Source organism: Solanum pennellii, chromosome 10 (assembly GCF_001406875.1).
Source record: "Solanum pennellii chromosome 10, SPENNV200".
In the NCBI taxonomy this organism is placed as follows: Eukaryota; Viridiplantae; Streptophyta; class Magnoliopsida; order Solanales; family Solanaceae; genus Solanum; species Solanum pennellii.
In genome coordinates, this window is record NC_028646.1 from 78801696 (window position 1) to 78825736 (window position 24041).

Consider the following 24041-nt stretch of genomic DNA (forward strand, 5'->3'; position numbering starts at 1 on the left):
GTCGTTGAATTTTCAGGAAAGACTCATTTATGTCATCAGTTAAAAGTTTGGCTCATTTATGTCATTATCGTCAAAGAAAAGGCTCATTCATGTCATTACTTTTTAATTGTGGTTTTGCAAAACCATTTTTGACACGTGATCAATTATAATTCGGCCACGTCACTAATTTTTTTAATTAAAAAAATCATGATTCTGAAAAAAAATTGAATTAGTTTTTTTTATTAAATAAACTGATGACGTGACCGAATTATAATTGGCCACGTCATTAATTAAAAAATTCAAAATTCTGAATAAAAATTGATTTTTTTTATTTTTTTTAAAAAAAATTGATAATGTGACCGAACTATAATTGGTCATGTGTTAAAAATGATTTTGCAAAACCACCGTTAAAAAATAATGATATGAATGAACCTTTTCTTAAGCGATAATGACATAAATGAGCCAAAAATTTTAACTGATGACATAAATAATTTTTTTCTGAAAGTTCAGTGATATATTTAAGTATTTTCCCTTCCATTAAATATAGTTAAGATTTTAACAAATTTGTGTATCATAATTTTTTAAACAAATTATATATATATATATATATATATATAATCTTTTCCAGAAAAGTGAATCTAGAAGACAATCTGAATATGATTATTTTTCTTAAAAAATCAAATTATTCTTTTCTAAATCGTAATTATATTGATTGATGTGATTAAAATGAAGTGTTTTATCTCGACTTTTTTTTTTCTTTCAATTTTTATAATTTGAATTAGAAAACTTTAATTAATAATTGCAACAAATTGTCCGGGTCTAAAATCAATTCTAAAACTATTTCCAAATTCAAAGTCCAAATGTCACCTAATAATTATTGTATTAATGAAGAGACGATTTGGATTAGATGCAAATCAATTAATATTAAATTATTAGAATATCATAATTATGACTTATGAATTTAGTATTTTTAAAAGTCATTTTAAAATTAGTTTAAGGTTTGTATTCAAATACGATATTTTATAATTTCAAAATTTACATTTTAAAATTTACGTCTCACCTAACATCAACGTAAATATCTCTGTCCTCGTATATTCACCTTTTAAACATTGCTTTGAATTGCTGTATCGACAAGATAATCAAACACTTTTTTTTTTAATTATTATTATTATTATTATCATTATTATTAATTTGTTCATTTTTCTTTCTCCCCTTAAATCCCAAAGTAGTACAACTATTTTTAAATTACTTTTTATTATTTTAATGAATTCCATAACCTCATTTTAATACTCATATGCCACCTTAATTTTAAATGGAAAAAAAGTCCACCAAATATGTGCAATCAAAGTATATTTGTTGAATTATAAGTGATTTAATTTACTTTTCTAACCTACAATATTATTTTGTATAAATAAGTAAACTATGCAATTATTCTTGCACGAAGAAATGGTCAAACATAGTCATTTATAATTTAAAATAGAAATTTTTTTATTTATTAAAAATCACTTGTGTATTTATTTTAGATCTCTTATACAAAAAAAATACATAGACTCACAACAAATTTATAGCTACAAAACCAAATCGATATCAATTTTATTGAAAGCGTATTAGTTGTAGGTTTGGTTAACCATTGGTCTCCCGCCTTCGATATAAGTAACCCTCGATGTTATTAGTTATTAGTTTGATTAATTGATATGACATTATTGTTTGTTGGATGATGTTGAACTAATTTATTAGAATTAAAAAATTAAACAAAAAATAATTGCTATGTTTCAATTTTGTGATATTCAGTTGACTTAATTTTTAATATAGGAAAATCTTCATGGCCAAAGTTTTTGTCTGTTCAAATCAAAATTTCTAGAAGTAGAGTTTTCAATGGTCTTAAAACTTTATATTATGTTAGTATATGAAATTAAAAGGTGTGTCAATGTATAATTCTTTACCTTTCCAACATCTTTTATGTTTATTGGTTGATTCAATTTTTTCTTCAACAAATGTTTATAAAACTATATGTCATTGATGACCTTATATAGTTAAGGTGAATACATCGTGGTATAGGTTAACACTCACTTGAGTGATGTCTCAAACTCGAGCCTGGAATATAAAAATCCTTGATATAGATCGTCCCCCACCTCCCCCGGCCTCAAATGGGCCCTACATAGCACAGAGCTTGAATAATCAAGTTTCAATGCAAGTATCGGACAACAAATGAAAACCGAAGAAAGAAAAAACAGATATAGTTTCAACAATTTGAATACATTGCATCATTCACATATAAGCCATAATTCCAGAATCAAACCAAGAAAATCACATAAACAAAGTGACAGCATTTCCAATAACAAAGAAATATGATATGTCCAACAAAGCCATCTACAAAATCAGTTTTACTAAAAACCAGAATGCATATTTGTAAACCCAGCAGCAAGTGTTAGATGAAATACACCGCAAACGCGCTCAGCCACTCACCCCAACCCCTCCTGAGAGATTACAATATGATACAGGTTTCCTGTATCTGAATTTGTTTGGAACTTTTAAATAGCAATTACAATTTAGAAAATGGTGTCATAATTTCAAAAAAAATAAATAGGTATCCATGTCTATCGCTATGGCTTAAAGATCGGCTCTCCCTGGATATCTAGGGAAGGGAATGACATCCCGAATGTTTTCTATCCCAGTGGCAAACAGAATCATTCGTTCAAAACCTAAACCGAAACCACTGTGCTTTACAGTACCATAGCGCCTCAGGTCCAGATACCACTCATATGGCTCTAGTGGTAGACCCATATCCAGTATCCTGCGATTAAAAGAAGGAAAATCTCATCAAAGTTACATCATTTATTCATTGTCATTACCTTACGATACCGCCTTAAAACAAAGAGTGCACAAACAAACACTAATCGGATTCCGGATTCTTATAACCAGATACATAGCTGTCTACTAAAAAGCAAATTTGTCTGTCATACCTTGATCTGAGGACTTCATAATTCTCTTCTCTTTGGCTTCCTCCAATTAGTTCTCCCACCTAGAGGAATGCAAACATTTGTTTATGCAGCAGCAGACAAATGTACTCATGATATTAAATAAAATTGTAAGGGGATGGTGGAAGGACTAGGGCAGGCAAGTGTATCTGTTTTTTTTTTTAAAAAAAGATGGTTCTTTGTTCTAATTAACTTCCCTGAAATGCTAAGGGCATGCAAGTCTGGTCAGTCATATAATTCCTTTCACGATATCCAAAATGTGGCTTCATTGCATCAAGCAACAGTTTTTTTTGATTTAGTTAGTTAACCAAAAAAATTACATTTCTTCAAGTACAACAATGTTGTATGAGATCAAGAGATAGCAACTCATACGTTTGGACAATATTCAGGAAACACTTTTCGGCAACTTATTAGAAAAGAGATTTGTAAATAAAAATGTGTTTTGATGTAGTTTTCATCATGATTGCTATGTGGTCAAGCAGATCTTTCAAGTCATGCAAAATTTCTTGAAAAAACTTCAATTCAGATGACCAGGTGCAAGATTTCAAAACATTTTCCACAGATATTCAGCTCCCCTACTGATTCTCTAACAGGAGATTCTACTTGCCATTGATTTACATCAAAGCATTCATCTAGACGTTTTTGAAGTGCAACCTGCTTGTGGGTAAGGGAACCTGTCTTTTAAGATAAAAAGGTATTTCTTCCAGCATACCTTTGGTACAAGCAGATCCATGGCAGCAACTGTCTTGTTGTCTTCGTTCACCTTCATGTAAAATGCTTTTATCCCTTTTGGGTAGTTGAACACAATAACAGGTGCCTTAAAATGCTCTTCGGTCAAATATCTAGAATCGAGGTAAATCATGAATCAGAATAGCTATACAAAGATACACAGAGCAGACCCAATAGGTAAAGTCGGGAAAAAGAGTACCTTTCATGTTCAGATGCTAAGTCAATCCCCCACTCTACTTTATTTTCAAATTTCTTCACTTTAGCTGCTACCTCAAGAATATCTATGGCTTCTGTATAAGTTATCCGATGGCAGTTCGATGAGGCAACCATTCTAAGTCTACTCAGAGCATCTTTATCTACAAATTTAGTCATAAATTCCATGTCATCAAGGCAATGGTCAAGTAACCACTGACACAGAAACTTCACATACGCCTCAGCACAATTCATATCATCCTGCCAAAGGAATACAAATTTTGATTAACAAAAACAGAAAACATAAAGAAATCCACAAAGAAATCCACAAAGAACCCCTTCAGAAACTCTCTGAGAGTGCTAGATGTAGTTTCTGATATAAACTTTTTGCTTTATTGTCATTCATGTGCAGTTCATATTCATAAACTATTTGAACTTGAAGCCTAATCAAGCAAGAGACCGTAATTTGAACTTGAAACTGAATCAAGTAATAGACAGCAATTTGAACTTGAAACTTAATCAAGTAAGAGATCGCGATTTGAACTTGAAATGTAATCAAGTATGAGTCCACTGGTTTAAATTGATTCCTTAACTGAGTGAATACTTCTTGTTGCTAAAAGTTACCTGTCCAGACATTTTGATCCAAAAATATCATATATATCACCATGGCGCAATTACTATATGAATACCTGGATATCAGCAAAAGCAATTTCAGGCTCCACCATCCAGAACTCTGCAAGATGCCGAGTAGTGTGGGACTGTTCAGCTCGAAAAGTTGGTCCAAAAGTATACACACTAGAAAGTGCACATGCATAGGTTTCAACTTGGAGTTGGCCAGACACTGTCAAGAAAGCTTGTCGTCCAAAAAAATCCTCAGAGTAATCAATCTTTCCATCCTTTTTAGGAATACCAGCAGAGAGTCTGTATCTTTCTCCCAATTTAGATCTCTCTTGCAACTTCAGGAGATTCTCTTTAGCTCGTTGTAGCTCGGCGACTGCAGCACTGATTTTCTTGTTGATGTCCGCAATATTGGGATCAGTTTTGTCCATGCTCGCCTTACTAGCTTTTAGCTGAGCAACTACCTCACCTTTCTCTTTGGCGAGTTGCTCAGCAGCTTGAACGTCAGATTCTGAAGGAGCAGGATTCTCTTTCAGCTCCTTCTCCAACTTTTCAGCTTCGCTTATCAAACTAGTAACTTGGAACATCTCACCAGCACCCTCACAATCACTTGTTGTGATGATTGGGGTGTGGATATAAAGAAACCCATTGTTTTGGAAGAATGTATGGGTGGCATAAGCTAAGGCATTACGGATTCTAGCAACAGCAGAAATCTGAAAATGAAAAATCCTGGATTACAATCAAACAATCTAATGGCAGATACTAAAATAACACACCATTCAGTTTTCGTAGCAAACATTTAGGAGTCAAAGCAATGCCTTTTTTATTCACTAGTCTCTCTTAGATGTTTCACAGAGGAAAAAACTAAGAACTACAAGAAAATACATATTTTCAAAATATAAGTTCCTCTCGGAAATAAAAAACAGAAGTTTACCATACCCATTAACATATAAAAGAAACCCCCCACATTCATGTTAAACCCAATGATTACATTGACATTTAAGTAGTAAATATGGTTTTATGCCAGTATATAACCAATTGTTCCACCTACAAACCAAATAAGTTCTATATATTGATTCCATTTCTTTTGGGCCCAAGAAGTGCCACCTTACATTTTACAGCAAAGATCAGTACTAAACTACAAAGAATAAAAAAGAAACAGAGTCTAGACCCCAAGCATGACATGATCATTCCCCCATATTCACCTCTTCTGTGCATATAAGAGTTCAATAATGTGGATGAATCCCAAAAACATACCCAGAGAGGTCAGACCTTACCCCTACCTCAGAGGTAGAGAGGCTGTTTCCTATAGACCTTCAGCTCAATAAAAACCAGTCCAACACAGTAATGGAAGTTAAAGCATAACAAAGCAGCAACTACAACAAAACAATACGATAATTGAACAGGGGATGACAAAGCAGAGGCAAAAAAAACTAAAAATGGGTGATTTGTGTTTATAAACCAAAGCTTGTACGCAGGTTTACTAGTGCAGGGGTATGTTTTCGCTGTCTATATCCTTAATCCGCCTTCACAACAAATTACTGTCACATCAAAGAGAGCGGTAAAAATTAAGTTAGAGATCATTACAGTGTTCGTTCGGGATCGAAGATGAACAACATCCCTTAAAAACTCTAGCGTCAACTTAGTCTTCGGCAATGGATACTTAGCAGCATCAACAGTACCCACAGATATAACCTTCTGAACACGAAGCTCAACTTTCTGCTTCGCACCTTCAGGAGGAACCTTCAATTCACCTTCCACATGTACACAAGTACCAGTAAGTACCAAATCACCAAGCTTATGAACTGAAGCATCAACGATCACTTGGAGATTCCCTGGGCATGAACCGTCATTCACTTCGAGGAAAGCGAATGAACCCTTGCCCTGTTCTCTTCCTGTTTTGACCCAACCACCGATTTTGACAACATTTCCGGCGAGTCCAGCTCCTCCGTCGGTACGGCCGACGATTGAACAGATCGGAACGCGTTGAGAGAATCTCGCCTCCTCTACGACGTCGATTAGGGTGAGTTTTTCCACCGGCGGCGCTGAATCGACTGACATTTTGGCGTTTTGGTTGCTCGGCGGCTGAGAAACAGAAATGTGGGATTTGTTTGGGTTGAATAAAAACCCTAGGGACCTTTTAGTTAGTTATTCTAGTTGAAAGTGAAACGCACTACTTGTATATATAAATATTCGACAATTTTTTTTTTTTTACCGTTAAATCGTTCATCGTGTAATAGCTTACAAATCACATAAGAAATACAAATTATACTAAACAAGTCTTGTGTGATAGATTCGACTAAATGTCACTCCCCAAAGGACAATTTGATTATTACATAATTGTCAATTTGAAATGATTAAAAAAATACAAAGGCTAACATGATCGATTTAACTGCGGGTGGAATAAGATATTGAAAATTTGATTATCAAAAATACTAGTATATAATTTTTCTATTAAATTAATTTAATATTTTTTAGTTTGATTCAATATTATGAAGGATGATAATCTATAATTGTAGTTTATTTATTTTTTAATTGATATATATTTATATAATAAAGAACTAGTATTTTTACTTTTAAGTATGTCAAATTAATGATTTTCACAATTAGAAATTAAAAAAAAAGTAAAAGTATTTTTCTTCGTTAATCAATTACATAAAAAGAAAATTTTAATCGAGATAGACCAATCGAAATTCATTGCTAAATATAAAAAGAGATTAAGCAAAATTTTTGGTGTTTGATTTATATATATCTAAACTTATATATCAAAATATTCGATTTTGATAGGATTTATTGATAGGGTCTACCAAAATATGCACACCACTAAATTCAACTAGTGTTATTATTACCTCAGTGGTTGTTTATGGTTAATTTGTTTCTTAAACAAGAAATCACGAGTTATAATATATTTTTATATAATTTATTTATTTTAAAGTTGATTTATTAGCTCGATCAATTATTGAAATGTGTATGAAATATCAAAAGGGACTCAATATCTCAATATCATGTTTATCTAAAGCTTTTAAAAAGCTTCACATTCAAAAATAAAAACGATCTGAGAAAGTCATTTAAAACTTTATCGAAAAATTATTATTTATTGAAGAAGCTATAAAGCCGATCACTAACAGTACTTATTAAAAATTTACTAAAATTATATCTCAACGAGATTAACATTATACGCAACATAAGCATTTTGACGAAATAGGTATTAGTTTGGAGCTGAATTGTTAAATGAAGTAGATGGACAAAATTAGATTCTTGTAACTTGGAATTCTTGTATTAATTAATTTATTTATTTTTCTTTAGAATTATTTATGCAAAAAATACTTGTAGACCACGTCAAATACTAGTCAAAATTAAATACTTTTTTTTTTTAATAAAGAGGACGACTGCACAATTATTATTAAAATGTTCACTAGATTTTTCTGGTCAAAAAGCACTATATTTTAGAATTTTTAAATGAGTATTTAAATCATAGAATATTTGGCGGTATTTCAACATAAAAAAAATGTAAGTATGAAATTTGAAAATAATAAATATAATAATAATATTTAGAAATTAAAGTTGTATTTGAATATGAATATAACTTGAGATAATGTTGAATTTATGTTAGTGATATGAAAGTATATAAAGTTTTTCAAATTTCGAAAAAGTTATAAAGTTCGAATATAATTCCGAAGAAAAAGGAAGGGCCTATCGATTTGCTACTAATAACGATGGTAGTGAGATTAATAAAATTCCTCCGCCATTGTTTAGGAAATTTGATGGTAGATGGGAATTCCTCCACACTTAACCAAGAGTCTCGATTTTGAGCCCAATGTATGAAAAAAGTTCCAAATAAGGAGCACATCCCCTCTTTAATAGAACTTTTTGGAGTACGTCCCCCCTTTAATAGAACTTACGTGACGTGAATCTGTATTAGTCAAATAAGGAGCACATTCCCCCTTTTGATAGAACTTACGTGACGTGAATCTAAATTAGTTAAACACTGAAGAAAGAAAGCACCTCTCTATTAAACAATTTTGACTACCATATTAGTACAACACACTTCAATCTCCCTATGTACCTAGAACTCAAGGCAAAAGATAAGTACACTTGTCAATGAAAAAACTGAAGTTACAACAACAACAATAACCACTGTTTAGTTGTTACTATCCAGTCTACTATTGTTTCCATAAATTCATCCAGGAAGGCTTCTCAGATGCTTTGCACCTGAGAAAACGAAATCCGAATGATCGATCCGCCAAGGGATGTAGCATGTTGACACACAAGTGCCTCAGTTGCCTGCTCCTCGTTATCGAAAAGAACAAGAGCCTGCTTCTTCCCATTCATTTCGAAAAGCTTTGAGTTCACAATGGGACCATGCTCCTCCAAATGAGCAACTATCTCTTCTTCCGTCACGTCCTGGGGCAGGCTTGACACATGGATCATCTTGGTGGGGGAGCAACAGTACCGGTAGTTTTTGGCAGCATTCCGGTTAAAACGGTTGAGATTTGAGTTTGAGTAGTCGCGGGTCTCTGGTCCGGTGTTAATATTTGGGTACTTGGAATAGTTCACTTCCAACCGCTGGCCAAATAACATGGCACCCTGTATCCAAAATATACCGGGAAATATTAACAAACATGCACGATAATGATACAGATAGATGCTTGAACGAAGCAAAAGATATGCATGGGCTTCATTAATGCACTAGGCAAAGATGGATCATATCACAATGTAATCCCACAGGTGGGGTGGTCAAGGGAGGATAAGATGTACGCAGACCATACCCCTACCTTTATAGATAGAGAGGCTGTTTCCGATCATATATTGTAGATTTATATAATGAGGCATTTGAAAATGAGTACATTCCAAACCCGATGAACAACGTAAATGTATTAACCACCTTTTACTCTGTATAGCTCATGTCATCAGGTAACTCAGTGAAAATTCAGGAATTTATACTAAATGCAAATGCAAGGGATATGACGCTTCAAAAGCTAAAATTAGGAAAGAGAGAAGGGAGCACTGCAAGGTTGTGAAGAAACATTTAATTTTTATTTAATAACGAGGGAGCGTCTAGTAATCTGATGCATGGTGTGAAGTATAGTAGTGTTTGGTACTTTTTTACTCCTTTGAGTCATCAACCTGTTGTCTGATAGGGAACATCCCCGAATAGACAGAAAGCAGAGAAACATGATTACATGACTATATAGGGAGCAACCAAATGAAGTAAATAATTTCATTGATCTCATAGGGAACATCCCCAAAAAGAAGAAGTAGAGAAACATGACTATACAAACAACAATCAAATGGTAATTAGGTTGCTGACACCATAATGAGGAAGAACAAACTAAATCTTTTTTTTTTTAAAAGGAACAAAAGTAAAGAAAAACGGATTCAAAATAAATGTCACCATCAATACCTTCAAAAAGTGCACAGCCAGCTCTGCCTGGAAGCCATCGCCCATCTGAACAAGAGCATGATCTGGTTTATTCCGTAAATGTTTAATTCTGACAATGTTCCCATAAATGGAGAACAGATTAAAAAGCTTGTCCTCGTCTATTCTCTGTAACAGGGGAAAATAATTAGAAAGGAAACATAAAGATAAGTACCACGAACTTCAAATCCTATTCAAACAGGAAGAATAAGAAAGAGATGTCTTCTGGAAAGGAAAACGAAAGGCTATAACATAGTAATAATGAAAGAAAGAATCTTACATCTGGATTTACATTAGATACAATAATAGTACACCTGTCATTCATCCCGCTTATGCCAGGGGGCAAACCGCTAGGAAAGGCAGCTGCAATAGCTGCAGCATTTCCCATCTATTCAAATGATAGCAAAGACAAACCCAACTTAGAGCTTTAAGGAAATTTGAGCATAAACATGAGAAAGAGAGAGCAAGATAATGTAGGGAAAAGAAGTGGTTAGTGTAGCATAAGAAGCAGAAACAACAGCTGCACCACCTGGATCTGATTGCACGTAGGGAAATAGCCAAGAGAGGTTAAAATACTTCAAACTTGATGAGAGAGATGCACACCTGAGGAAATCCAACTGGACAAAACAACAGGAGAAAACAATTGAGAACACTAAAACCAGGAAAGTTTCACAATCACCATAATAAAATAGTGTTAACTTAAGCACCTCCACGAGGCCCAGAACCTTGCCAGGGGTACATGGCTCCAGCATCTCCATATCCTTGCTGTTACACAATGATAAAGCTTGAAATTAAATCCTATTGGCGAACTCCTAGTGCTACTAAAAACAGAAAAGAAGTAACTACTTGAGGAGATTTTCCCTTCTGCTCTGATGGTAGATTTGGGTTGGTGAAGTCTCTGCACATATAGATAATGCAGAACATGAATATTTCTTAACAACTGAAGGGAAAAGCTTCTTTTGATATGTATAAGAGAGAAAGAGAGAAAGCAATGAACAAGTTACCTCGAGCGCTCATTGTTGTAGCTCACTTGCAATTCATCCAGGCTGAATCACAAAATCAGCCATGGTGGTGAACATACTCATCATCACATATAAGGGGAAAATGCAAATATGTCCATGCATACACAAAAAAGGCATAATTTTAAAGGGATCTAAAATCTTACTTTGAGAATTGTATGTCAAGCTGACAGCAGCCATCATAGATATTACGCCCCTATTAAAAAAATTGTAAGCATTAAACTTCAATTGTCTAAGATAAATAAACAGCACGAAATAATCCTCTCATGACAAGACACCTCTATGCAACACAAAGCATACCTGGAGAGAGTTCCTAGCAGAAATAGCAGTCTGAGTTAACTCGTACTGAATTAAAGCTTGAAATCCTACAAAGTTTATAGCAAACAGTAAAAGATTATGCAGATATGGAGCAAATACTCCAAGTGTCATAATTGGAGTTTCAGATATGCTCCAGAAATAATTGAAGTAAGAAGCTAACTAGTTGCATCCAACATTAGAATAATATAACACAACAAAGAAGTGCGAGAGACTCCCATCCATGATCAAATTTCTAGCCAGTCTTTAAATCCAGAATGAGAAACAAATTACGAAGAAAATAGAACATAGAGAGAGAAAACTTGAAGGTGCTGACCGGCCGACTTCTGAAATGTCACGATCTTCTCAACATTTCCATGAGGTGAAAAAACTTGATGCAGCACTTCCACAGTTATAGGATATAGCACGTGATGTATCGAAACTAAGAGAATTCGATTAGGCTGAGAGTCCAGAGAGCCGACAGCAGAGCATCATAGAGACAGAAGAGAGAGAAGAGAAGAGAATGAATAGAGAGGAATAGATGAAGAAAACGAGAAGGAACAATTACAACAATATTTCATCTCAACAAACAGAAAAAAAGTATAACAACAAACCAGCAAGCATGTGAAAAGCATGAAATACATAAAATGTTAATAAATACTGACTTCTACATAACAACCAGTGCCTTATTTCTTTTTGATATGGTTCTAAGTCATTTCAAGCACAAATGATCCCCCACATCTTTGTCTTTAGAGAAGAGTTACGATTTAGGCCTCTCAAGTGCTTATTAGGTTGAAACTGAGATGAGCACTAATGTTGGTTTCTGATGCTTTTAGATAGTCAGAAATACATCCATTAAAGGATTTTGGGGACATACCGAAACCGGCATGGCCAAGTAAGGTGGGTTTATTGCTATCTTAAATCCTCAGTCAAAGAAGGATATACCTTTTAATGACCTGTTTTCTCTCTCAAGTCATCGAGAAGACCATAGTTTCCAGGGCAATGAAATACAATCTTCCCAAAACATAGACTCCATTTTTCAATGGAAAAGACTGCTTTCTGGCAGAAAAGATAACTCAAATCCAAATCAATCTGAAAGTATGGAATCACTATATTTACATTCTGCTTGCCTTTCGATTCCCCTTAAAGTCATACCTTTTTAGCACCTCCAACAGCATAAAAATAAGTTTTAGTGTCAGAAATTGTGAAAGAGAACAATCAGTTAAGATCTTATATCTTCAACACCACAAGCGCCAGGCACAGAAGTGGTGCTAGGTAGGCAAACATCAAAAAGGTAATTCATCTTGCCCATTCAGTGCGATCACAAAATCTCAAAATTTTCTCCTGACATCTCAATAATATGTCTATACACTAGTTTCAGAACCAGGTCCATCCACTTGTTATGAATTTGAGATAGCATTACTTCACTTATTTGAATAGATATAAACACACAATCTTGAAGGATCCATTTATGACGAGTGAATTTATTTATTACTCTATAGGCTTCACATAGTTAACTAACTAATAAGGAATTGGAAGTGAACTGTGTACTTCCTATCAGTGCTCCTGTACATCAAGTAAATAATAGAAATAAGTCTTTCAAACAAGTAATAAATCTTTAAAGCATGTAGGGCTAAAAGCAAACAGCAAATTATACTTGAAAGTTTTCTAGTTTAAAGTCAACCAGAGTGGACATTTATCATATGTTCCCCAGGGACACCGTTAGTATTGAATTCAATATAAGTGATGCATAAAGCCACCTCTAGTAAGACCAAAAAAAGATCACTGACCTCATCTCCTCGCCCTTGTGCATTCTGATCCACGGTTGTCAGTTCTTGATGAGATGAAAACTGTACATACACACTTCTCCCCCTATGGACAAGCAAAGTGAGCCACTAATCCAGGTTGAACAAAAAGATGTAGTGAAGTGCAGTCTCTTGAAAGCTTAGCAAAGACAGTAATTTAAAAAGCTACATAAATATCTCCAGTTGGATATACATGTTTTGTGTAACAAGGTACCTTATGCTGGGCTGAACATTTGAGTAGAATTGCATGGCATTTACAGCTGCACCAATTTCTTGCATTTGCAAGAGGGCCTGTACATCCATAAGATGTAGTTATTAAGAAACAGCAACTTACTCAAATCATTCTTCCAATCAAAATAAATGTATAAAAGAAGTACCTGATTTTTTGCCCTAAGCATTACGAGTTTGTTAATGACTCCAAAGGGCTGAAATAGCTGAAGCAAGTCATTCTGAAAAAACAACACAGGAGCCATTACACCTATAGTGTCACTTTCTTGCTTTTTATAATGGAGTGGAAAAGAGAACTAATCGTAGAAAGAAATTCAAGAAAATGCAAGAGGAAGGATTTGCTGCTGCACTCGGGTTTAAATATTTACCACCTCAAAGTACTAAGTGCTCCCATCTTTCAAACTGTGTTAACACTACTACCAAATAAAAATGGCATAATGCTAACTGCTTCTCTTTTGGAAATTCAAGTGTGGTGGGAGATCAAATGCTGAGAAGCTAAAATAGCAAACATAACCCTAGAATGACTATAAGCAAATGACAGACTTCCTACCTTCAATGACAGGTGCTAGAATAATCACTTCAAATAAAATGATCATTCTGTGAATTCTGGTACAACAGTACATGTATTTCATGGTCTACGCCAAAGAGGAGGCAGATTGGGCTCCACATGAAGCCCCAAAAGAGCTGAAAATCAAGCCCAAATCGGTGTGTTTGGTTCTCAATAGTGCCACTTTTTTCATTATTTTGTTAGATAGTTTCGAGAAGAAGTGTGACATCATTTTACATGCTTTCCTAGTTAGGTTTTACTACTTAATATTTTCATAAAAGTAGAATTTGAATCTCATGACATTTGGGAGAGAGGTACAAATTTGGACCCTATCTATAGCGGTATGTTTTTTGCTTTTTTTTGGAAACAACATTATTGATATTGTTGAGAGTTCTTGTGTTTACACCTTTGTGTATTGGATCTCATAACCTTACAAGAACAATTTAGTCTTAGAGGTAAGATTAATTCATTGGTTGATATCTATGGTTCTTAAACGTTTAACTGAAGAAGGTAATTAATCTTATGTTAGGATCAAATTCACGCACACACACTAGATGAATGAAGAACACAAGAACTTTCAAGAGAAAGAGATGAGAGATCTAGAGAGAGAAAGAGAAAACCCAATATTTCGTGGTAACACCCCGTGAGTAAACTTCCACGGCGGTGAGGTATATTTATATTAATAAATCAGAGTATTTTTGGTTACATAGAATAAATAGAGAATAAATTGGAAAGCCTAAAATTTAGGTCGGGGCGCTGCCCCGAACCCCACCTTCGGATGGGGGCTCCCGCCCCCCATAACCCCTTGGCAACCTCACCGCGGAGGTTAAACCGCGTAAACAGTTATATATATTAATCAGGCTCCACTACCTAACATCTTATACTAATTATTTTTTGACGACTAAATCTTATACTAATTATTGTCTTTAATTGTTCAATCAAGGACCTAAAACACTTTCCATCTAAGTTCTTGAATCAAATCTGTTGGTAACCATGATTAGCCCTAATAAGCTTATTTTGTCTACTACAATCAATTGGGATCATTGGCAATTAATTTGAAGTTTAGGGATTTTATTCTAGAATTTCGGCTATCTTTAATTTCCGATCGTTAATCTTCATAGTTTTGCTTCCGCATAATTCTTGTTTTTTTTTAAGTTCTGATTCTCATCAGGGATGCTGGCACGTTGTGTGCTACCCGTTTTAATCATTTATCACAAATTCTCACACCATCTATTAATCTTCATAGCGGAAATTCGTCTTGTATATATTTCTTACATGCAAATCAGGTGCGCGGAACATTTTTAGTTAATTACATGAATGACCTCAATTTGGGAAATAGTCCTACAACACAATAAGTATTATACTGGGAGCAATAGTTCAAACATAGTAAAGCAAAACAAATCCAGTTCACGCATCATACTGGGAGCTCAGAGATCACACATGCCACTCAGTCAAACAGATGCCTATCTACGAGAAAGTGAAGAAAGAGCAAGTGGGATATATGGGAGGTAATTGGTACGCAATCCAAATATCTACCTCTGAGATCTCTTGGCCCACATTGCGAACATGAATGACCTTTGACGGCTCAGTCATTTTTTACCTGAACCATAAAAATAATGAATGTCATTGAAATAAATAATCCCCACAAACACATTGTAAAGTCGCGTTATGTCAAAGAATAATTAAGCACATGCAAGACAAGGATTTAGTCACAATGCAAAAGGGGCTTAAGAAAAATACCGGACCTATGAGAATTTAGAATGGAAGTATCTCTTAAGCATTTTGACCACAAACATCAATTCCTAAAGAAAGTAAGAGTCAACAACAAGTAACAACATGAAGGTCTACAGGAAAAACTAAACCTCTGTATCTCATTTTGTTAGTATGGAATATCAACAAGTAAGACAGAAGGTAAATATACAAGAAATTCGGCTATTATCGAAAAGTGAAGCTATGGATGTTAGTAAAAGACTACATGTGACATGTTTACTTCCATTTGTGCTCAACTCCTATAGCCTAAACAGGTATATTACGAGTTACAGGAATTAAATTGTTACCAAAATCTCTAATTTCTGTAGAAAAAAACATGGAAAGAATTCATATCATACTTAACCCTAGTTAGGTCTTTAATCGTACACACACATATAAGTTGACAATCTTTTTGACATCTAAATAATTGAATGCAATTGCCACATACATTTCACTGATCAATTATGCCAGTAGCTCAAACACTGTCCTAAACCTAAAGACATATCATCCATGCCATACATCTACATCATGTATCATATTCATGCCACTTGACCACCATGCTCTGAAGTTACATTCTTTTGCATTAAAATCTTCAAAAACAATCATTTTGGTTAATACGTTAAACTGCACCACCAAAACCCCTTTCCACAAGTAAAAAATGAATCTTAAACACTTACGACTTCCCTGATGATTCAAAAGTAAAAATACCATTTCTTAAAACTTTATCTAAAATAATCATCCCTTTTTAGCGTACATTAGATTGCGTCCAGGATCATTCCTTAATTGCACCCTCAGGCTTAAATCATCTATAGAACAATTAGACAGGATCATTCCTTAATTGCACCATCAGGCTTAAACCATCTATAGAACACTGAAATTTTCTACATAGATTCACCATTCAATAGCTGAAACAACTTCCTAACTACTGAAATTCCACTAGAAACAGCATAAATCACCAGAACCTAACTAATTCAAGATTTACATATAGTTGATTGATATTGATTGAAGTTGTGGAACAAGAACAATCACATCGAAAAAATGGGAGCAAAAAGATAAGTCTTTTCAATAGCTAATTGACCCAAAATGACTGATTTCTTCAAGCACAGCAAGAATTTTATACTTGAACAACTTCTACTCATAGCTTATCAGTTTTTTATCTTTCAAAAAGCAAGAATTTTCAAGAACACCAAGAATTCTTTCATTTCTATTTTACTCATAGATGATGACAAGCCTTAAAACTTCATCCTACTTAACCCTTACAACAAAACCAAAACATCACTAGAAAAATTAACCAAATGGTAACCAATCTTCAATGAACACAAGTTTTAATGATTCTAATTAAGTTTTAAAAGTCCCAGTTAAACTCAATTAGCAGTAATTAAGTTCATAAACACAAATAAATAAACTGAATTAAGATCTGACCTTCAGAAACAGAGAGACAGAAAGAGGGAAAAGAGAGAATTAGGGCTTGAAAAACCAGATAGAATATTCCAGTTTCTGTTTAAACCTTCATTTTATTTTGCTATATTAAGATTGACATAATTGCCCTTGGGAACAAAAATACATAAAAGATTTTGAATTTTAATCTCAAATTCAATTTATTCCTATTTCAGATATTTTCCCAAAATGATCTTTTTCCTACACTTATTAATTATTCTTTTTCTTAAAAAAGGATAGTGCATTTTCAATTCTAACTTGAATTACAATCAACATTTTATATTTTTTTCTTAAATTTATACATCTATTTTTGCATTTAGGGACATGTAGAGTTTTTGTAAGTATTATGTTTTTGTTGGTGATGTGCATCTTTTTGTACTGTGTTTTTTTATTCATAGATAATAACTATATATAATAAAATAGTTGGTGCTACAGATATAATTTACAATAATTAAAAAATAATTATATTGTTATTGCCATACCATGAATACTAGCTTCAGAAAAGGTTACTATAGAAATCTCATATGCTTATGGAGTCTCAAAATTTTTTATTAAGAATGAAACGGTCTTATCGCTGTACTATAAATCATATTAATATGAGAATCACTATATAAAACTATTAACCGTCTCATAAAAAACATTATTTAAAATTATTAACAGTGTTATACTAATCCCTACACCACAACTCAACATGTCTACTAATGTACCTTGGTAAAAGAAATAGAATAATTTTGAACTAAAGTTCAAATATAATGGATAATTTTGAACTTTTTATTTCATTTTTACAATTGTGCAGGGTATATTAGGAAATTCACACAGATTAGGACCTTTTAGGTTTCAGAGAAATCTATTTAAGATGATGATACGTTTTTAGTTTAGCCTCAAAACTACTTGATCTTATCTGAGCAGTGGGCGGCGGAGAAGACGGCGACGGAGAATGTGACCGGCGTAGTTGGGGAGGAGCTACCGCCTTATATATGTAGGGTTAATGGCGGCTCCGTTCATCTCTTTCTCGCCGGTCAATTTTTCGGGACCCCTTTTCCCTGCTTTACTGCGATGAAGACTGTTCGCCATCTGAGCCTATCAAATAAATCGGGGCGATGAGGGTTTGAGCGGACTTTACCATCAAAAAGTTTTAATTTTTATGTAATTTAAGTATTTTTGTTTCAAATTGCTGAAGAACAGAGATCCGGATTTTAAAAAAATAATTATTTTTGTGTGTTATTTGTTTGAGTTCATGCATTTCTCTTGATTTAATTTGTTATATTTGAATCTAACCTTTCTTTTGGCTATAGATTTTGATATTTGAGTTTTTGAAGTTAGCATTTTACTCGGAAAAAAGTTGAATTTGCTATAGCATCAGAGCATTTTGTTCCTTTTGTATTCAGATCTGAAATGTTGCTTCTTACTTGTGAGCACCTCTTGTTTTATGTGGGGATGTTCCTGTTTCGGAAGCATATATTAATTCTTTTGCCAGTTTTAAACAGCGTGATGAATATTTCATTTTTGCAGCACGCTACCTGTCTTCTGGTACAAACTCATGTGATCTATGCAATGATATGATGATCTGTGTCTTTAATTGTATCACCAGCATATAACATGATTTAAAGTTATGGAAGGCTATAGTATTTGACAGCTCTAGAACATCTAAATTTGATATGGTATGTGTTATGTGTTTGTGAGCAGGGTAGAACTATGTCATTTTATCTCTATTGTGCAACTTGGTAGAAGCTGTGGCTTTGTATTTGGTTGATTCTGCCTGAAAAGTGCCCAACTTTTGATGTCTTTTATGCCTCTTTTGGGTTGTCCTCTTTCCCCAGTATAGCAATTCAATGTCATGAATGACAGATTTTTGCTCTTGCCTGAACTGGAAGTTGAGTTCGAAGCTTTAGCAGATGCAGGTCATGGCTAAAGGCTGTTGAAACAAGGCTTCCTTTGATTGCGAGTGTTGAGTCTATGCCAACCTTAACCCCCTAGGTTGGGGTTTGGCGAGTGTAGAGTGTATGCAGCTCTTCCCCTCTGCCTTTAGATGGTAGAGCGGCTGAACAAAGACGATTCAGACTATGGATTGATGCAAAACTAATTGGATTTCCCTCAATACTGTATTTTATTGAGGTCCATGTCTTCCTTGGAAATGGAATGTCCACAGTTTCTATTATTTGTCTCCCTGAGTGTAGTCAGTGTCATGATTGGCTGCTGATATGTTTTAGCATTTGATACATACTTGTAGTTGCTGAAATATTTTTATACTATGAATTCGAAAACTGAGAGATGTAACTTTATTTTGTTCATCCTTTATACTCTCTTTACTAGAACTCATTTCATTTGAATACCAGGTTCACATAAAATATTTATAGCAACCATAGACATTATGTACATTAAAAAACACACTAGATAGTTGTGCATCCATAACCTCTATAATACAGTTTACAGATGAATCTCAAAATCATCCAGGACGACTCATCTTTTCATATGGATCTCGAGCGAAAACTTTTAGAGATAAGTCTACCCTCCATTCTAGACGGAGGGTGTTAGAATGTCTCACTCACATGATGAGGAAAGGACTGTTGTTCCTTTTATAGTCTTAAGGACTGTAGTTCCTTTTTTATAGACTTGAGCATAGCTTTTCGAGTTTACTTAGACCAAGGTCCGATGTCTTAACAAACTTAACTCTTTGAGTCCTGTTTGGCCTTATGCAAAGTTGATGCTAGAGGAAGAGGAAGAGGAAGGGGAAGTGGTAACGGGGAGAATGTATTGGGATGAGATGAAGATTGTCTACTTGTTTTTATCACCTTAACTTCTTCTAAGGCAAGAGGCACTGGTTCTTCTGTTTTTGGTGTGTAAGCAAAAGATAGGTCCTTATTAGCTGCTAGGGCAAGTAGCTCTTTCTCCTCGAGCCCTTTAACTGGTCCGAGGCTGCAACAATCTGGACCATACTTTGTCAATGCATCTTTGAATTTTTTTATCTGCACCAGAATATCATGGTATAGTGTTAGAAGGATAAAAGGAAGGCGTTGACAACAAGCAAACGACTGCATTGCTTAGCCGTTGAATCTCTTAGTCATCAAGATGCAAAAGATCAATTCAATGGGAGACATTGCAGTAATTAAAAAGGAAGCAGCACATAATGTCACTAACAGATTGCGGATCATAAACTAACCGTGGCATTGGTACAGCTAAAGCTACAAAGACGACCTTCAGCACCTTTATAGAAACGGAAAAATGGGAGAACATGTACGTTCAGCGAGTAACACATTGACTTGTGTTCCTCATAGTTCACATGCAAAAACTGCACATCCGGATTCATCTCTGCTAACTGACATATCTGCAGTTCCCAGTTTTAACAAGACTAAGATCATTAATCCTATCTTACTGAAATGGACAGTCAACAAAGTGCAGCATTAGACAACAAGAATGTATTACCTTTGGATGAAGGGCTTTGCAGCCTCCACAGCCAGGGGAAAGGAAATCGACAACGACTAGTTTATCCCCAGCGTTTAGAAGGGTGTCAACGAGGTCTTGAGCACCCGTCACCTCTTTCATATTCGGTTGAAGTCCTTTCTCCCACCATTTAGGAGCTCTCTTGATACCTATGCTCATCTGTTTTATGTAGCGCGAGATGAAAAGGTAGAACTTTTTATATACTATAATATCAAGCCTGCCAAAATTTAAAAAAGAACATACTATCGAGTGAGCCAATATTAACCAATCATGCTCTGAATTCGACCAGAAAATTTCTACGCGGAAATAGATTTTAAACACAAAATTATGGGAAAAAGATTGAAATTCTTTACTTACTTATCGACTGATGGTTCACTCCCAAATTGGTACAACGAAAATTAACATAACAAAACTCTGTATTATGGCGAGTCCTAGTGGTCAATGAGTTGAATTGGAATCATGAAGCCTCTTATTTAATTCCTATCCGAGGAAAAAACGGAAGGTACCTTCTTCCTTTTTGTTCGAACCAGATGGTTGTTACGTATAATTTCATAATATATCATATTGAATTGTATTATTTCTATGGATACAACGTTTAGATAAATTATATGTTTCTTGTCATAATATATATAATGCTACACATCAGCCATTTGAAGTACAATACTATGAGGAAAGTATAATACGAGATAAAACTATTATAAAAATGCATGATAAATCATAAAATATGACTTTTTGTCGTTCTTTTAAACATAGATCTAACCTATGATACAATAAAATTTAAGAAACAGTCAAAACTAACCTTATATTTAAATTCTAAACTTAACAATACAATATAATACAACACGTAAGTTGTAACAACCATTTTTAAGCACTAATTTATAGATTTAACTATACAATACAACATAACAATGAAAATAAACAGTGTGTCTTAAGATTAAACACAATACAACATAACATGTAACAAACAGTCAAACAATCAGTAATTGATGGACAGAGTTACTTGATATCGGTACAGTCTTACAGAGAATCTTTGATAAAGAAAGAAAAGAAAACGAACCTGAGCAGTAGCAACTGCTGATTTGTGATATCTTCTATTAAATTTCATAGGAAAAACACAAACCGCATGTTGATTATAATGATAAATATCACTAGAATTCAAAATTGATGGAAAAAATACTGCCTTATTCAACAATTTCTCCATGGAACCTGAGATTGGAAATTGGGAATATGAAAAAAGTTTTTTTTTTTCTTCAATGAAGAGTAAAGTGAAGGGGTACAAAAATAAAAGGTTTGAAAAATGTGAGAAATGAACAAATGGCAATATTAACTTATTCCTTGGACGTCAAAAAAAGCTAAATTTGCGATAACGTGTCAAATGTTGAACCAAATAGGAATAGAAAAATATATATATATGGATAACAATAATACCACATTATAAGAGGTGTCAAATGTTCGACTAATTTGAATACGCGACCATCAAACTTCACTGAATATATTATTATTGTTATTACGTGAAATTTTTTTTTATTATATATATTTCAGTTTAAATTTAATCTTTTTTAATTTTTCGTTCGATATTTAATATTCATATTATAATTTAATTATTTTAGATTCATATTACATACATAAAGCTTCATTACTTTTCCAAGAATTTTTCCATAAGGATGGCTCGAACCATGCCTATATTCGAGGCTTTAACATATACTTATCAAATCTATTCTATTTCTCTCACGATGAACAATCATTTTTTCTAAAAAAGATCGAGTTTATTTTTTGATTATGTGTTACCTAGAGATATTTTTTCATCATACCTCCATGGAATAGGAATCATGTCTATATATATTCTATCATGCTACGATTTTTAGATTTCAACTATAAATTACACTAATTTAGGCAAGGAAATATAATAAACTGGATATATCTATTACTTAAAGTCATTCGCCTCACACTATCTTTTTTTAACAAAAAGATCCGGTGTTCAGTGTTTTTATTGGAATTTTCAACTAAATTCGAGTTGTGCACAACAGTGTCCACTTAGGGATGGAGCTTTCAGTAAAAAAAAAATTCATTTGCAACGTAAAACACTCTCACCACAACTCATATTGGTACAAAACTATGATTATGGGTAACTCGTCATGTTGGCACCAAGCCATAAAAATGTCATCAAGAACAAAGACGTATTCAAAATTTTGAGATAATGGGTAAACTAGTACGAAAAGGTGGATCTAAGATATAAATTTGATCGACTTAATGTTTGAGTTCTTATCACTAAAAATAACTAAAATTCTAAAAAAATTATACGTCCAAAATTATTTTTACCTATTCAAACCACTTAGAGAGGCATTACACAATTTTAGAAAAGAAAATAAAACGAGATAAATGTTAGATTAAAATTTCTTACCTCACTTATAGAGGTGCACCCAATCATGATTGCACGGTATGTACTTCAACTATGAATACACATATCTGTATTTAAATATTTTTTAAAAAATATAACATTACTATATATATGATTTTATGAGGGAAATATGGGTTCACCCAACGACTCGTCATCAAGGTAGGTTAAGCGTGAGGCTAGTAAAACATTTATTTTTATAAACCCAAAAAAAATCAATACTGTTTTATGATGATTATAATTTTTCTTATTAACAATAATGACCATTATAAAAAAAATACAATTAATCTTTTTTTAAAAAAATGAAGAATTATTTATTTTTGGTTAGAAATATTTTAAAACTTTGAATTAAACTAACTCAATTTTTCATATTAATAAATAAAGTTTTTTATAACAATACCCAAGGTAATATATTGCAAACAAATGAGTAGCTCTTATAACTAGAATTAATCAATACATTTATAAATAATCATACGGGAAAATCTATTAGAGTATACATTTGCTTATGTATGAATGAGTCCCTTTATTTTTCAAGGTAACACCTCTTTTGTGTTTTCATATCATAAATTAGACTCTTTGATACAGTTAAGTAGTATATTTTTATTTATAAACTATCAAATCAAATTCATCTTAGATCCTCGAACAACATAATATATATAGAAAAACTATGGAGAACGTAATGATGTTCGACATTGTAGAGTATCATTTTTGTTTTTAATCTGAAATTACGTACTAATCACATCTAATCATGGACTACAATGAAATCGATGATTTCTAAGAAAAAAACATAAACAATATAATTAGAAAGTTAAAAAATCTCATATAAAGCTCCATAACACTGGCTTGAAAATGGTGCATGCGTGAATCTCATTTTAGTTTACAGATCAATTGAGAGAATTTTTTTAATTTTGAACATAACTCCAAAAGAACACTAAAGAATGTTTCTATGTACATGTATACATATACAAAATTATTGTATAATGTTCTTTTTAAGTTGAAACAGAGTAATTATTCAACAATGATTTTTGCACTTTTTTTTACTGTGAATCAGAGCAGCCGCTTGACAATGTTTACAATTAGTTGAAAAAATTAAATGAAGATTGTTGTTTCAGTTTAGAATTCAAACATAATACATAATTTTGGTATTTTTTTCAAAAAAAAAATTAATAGTTAACTTGAAAAGATTGTTTGTATTATGCGAGATGTCGTAT

At 33.3% G+C, this 24041-nt stretch overlaps 3 protein-coding genes and 1 non-coding gene across 6 annotated transcripts; 1 reads left to right on the forward strand and 3 right to left on the reverse strand.

Annotated features, from left to right (window-relative positions):
* Window positions 1-2272: 2272 nt before the first annotated feature.
* LOC107002331 (asparagine--tRNA ligase, cytoplasmic 1-like) lies at window positions 2273-6657 on the reverse strand. The gene is made up of 6 exons (XM_015200310.2): window positions 6084-6657; window positions 4568-5209; window positions 3886-4139; window positions 3670-3799; window positions 2943-3001; window positions 2273-2773 (listed from the first exon to the last, which is right to left on the reverse strand). The coding sequence occupies exons 1-6, from the start codon at window positions 6555-6557 to the stop codon at window positions 2590-2592; spliced, it is 1743 nt and encodes a 580-aa protein (XP_015055796.1). The 5' UTR covers window positions 6558-6657; the 3' UTR covers window positions 2273-2589.
* Window positions 6658-8485: 1828 nt separating this feature from the next.
* Window positions 8486-17097, reverse strand: LOC107031894 (polypyrimidine tract-binding protein homolog 3-like). 2 transcript variants are annotated; one of them, XM_015233387.2, is made up of 16 exons: window positions 16980-17046; window positions 15554-15610; window positions 15345-15408; window positions 13411-13482; window positions 13248-13324; window positions 13019-13100; window positions 11566-11689; window positions 11235-11299; window positions 11081-11130; window positions 10920-10961; window positions 10762-10813; window positions 10623-10680; window positions 10519-10532; window positions 10196-10303; window positions 9901-10044; window positions 8486-9083 (listed from the first exon to the last, which is right to left on the reverse strand). In XM_015233387.2, the coding sequence occupies exons 3-16, from the start codon at window positions 15399-15401 to the stop codon at window positions 8694-8696; spliced, it is 1335 nt and encodes a 444-aa protein (XP_015088873.1). In that variant the 5' UTR covers window positions 15402-15408; window positions 15554-15610; window positions 16980-17046; the 3' UTR covers window positions 8486-8693. The 2 variants fall into 2 exon arrangements, with proteins under 2 accessions (XP_015088873.1, XP_015088872.1); XM_015233386.2 differs by lacking the exon at window positions 15554-15610 and having other exon boundaries at window positions 16980-17097.
* Window positions 17098-18391: 1294 nt separating this feature from the next.
* On the forward strand, window positions 18392-18532 carry LOC114074522. The gene has a single exon (XR_003574951.1). It is a non-coding gene; the product is annotated as a small nucleolar RNA snoR137 (small nucleolar RNA).
* Window positions 18533-19250: 718 nt separating this feature from the next.
* Window positions 19251-21749, reverse strand: LOC107031911 (thioredoxin-like 1-1, chloroplastic). Of its 2 annotated transcripts, none has more exons than XM_015233416.2 (4): window positions 21493-21749; window positions 20418-20594; window positions 20155-20319; window positions 19251-19960 (listed from the first exon to the last, which is right to left on the reverse strand). In XM_015233416.2, exons 1-4 carry the CDS (start codon window positions 21634-21636, stop codon window positions 19661-19663), a joined length of 786 nt encoding a protein of 261 aa, XP_015088902.1. In that variant the 5' UTR covers window positions 21637-21749; the 3' UTR covers window positions 19251-19660. The 2 variants fall into 2 exon arrangements, with proteins under 2 accessions (XP_015088902.1, XP_015088903.1); XM_015233417.2 differs by having other exon boundaries at window positions 20418-20652; window positions 21493-21621.
* Window positions 21750-24041: the final 2292 nt, after the last annotated feature.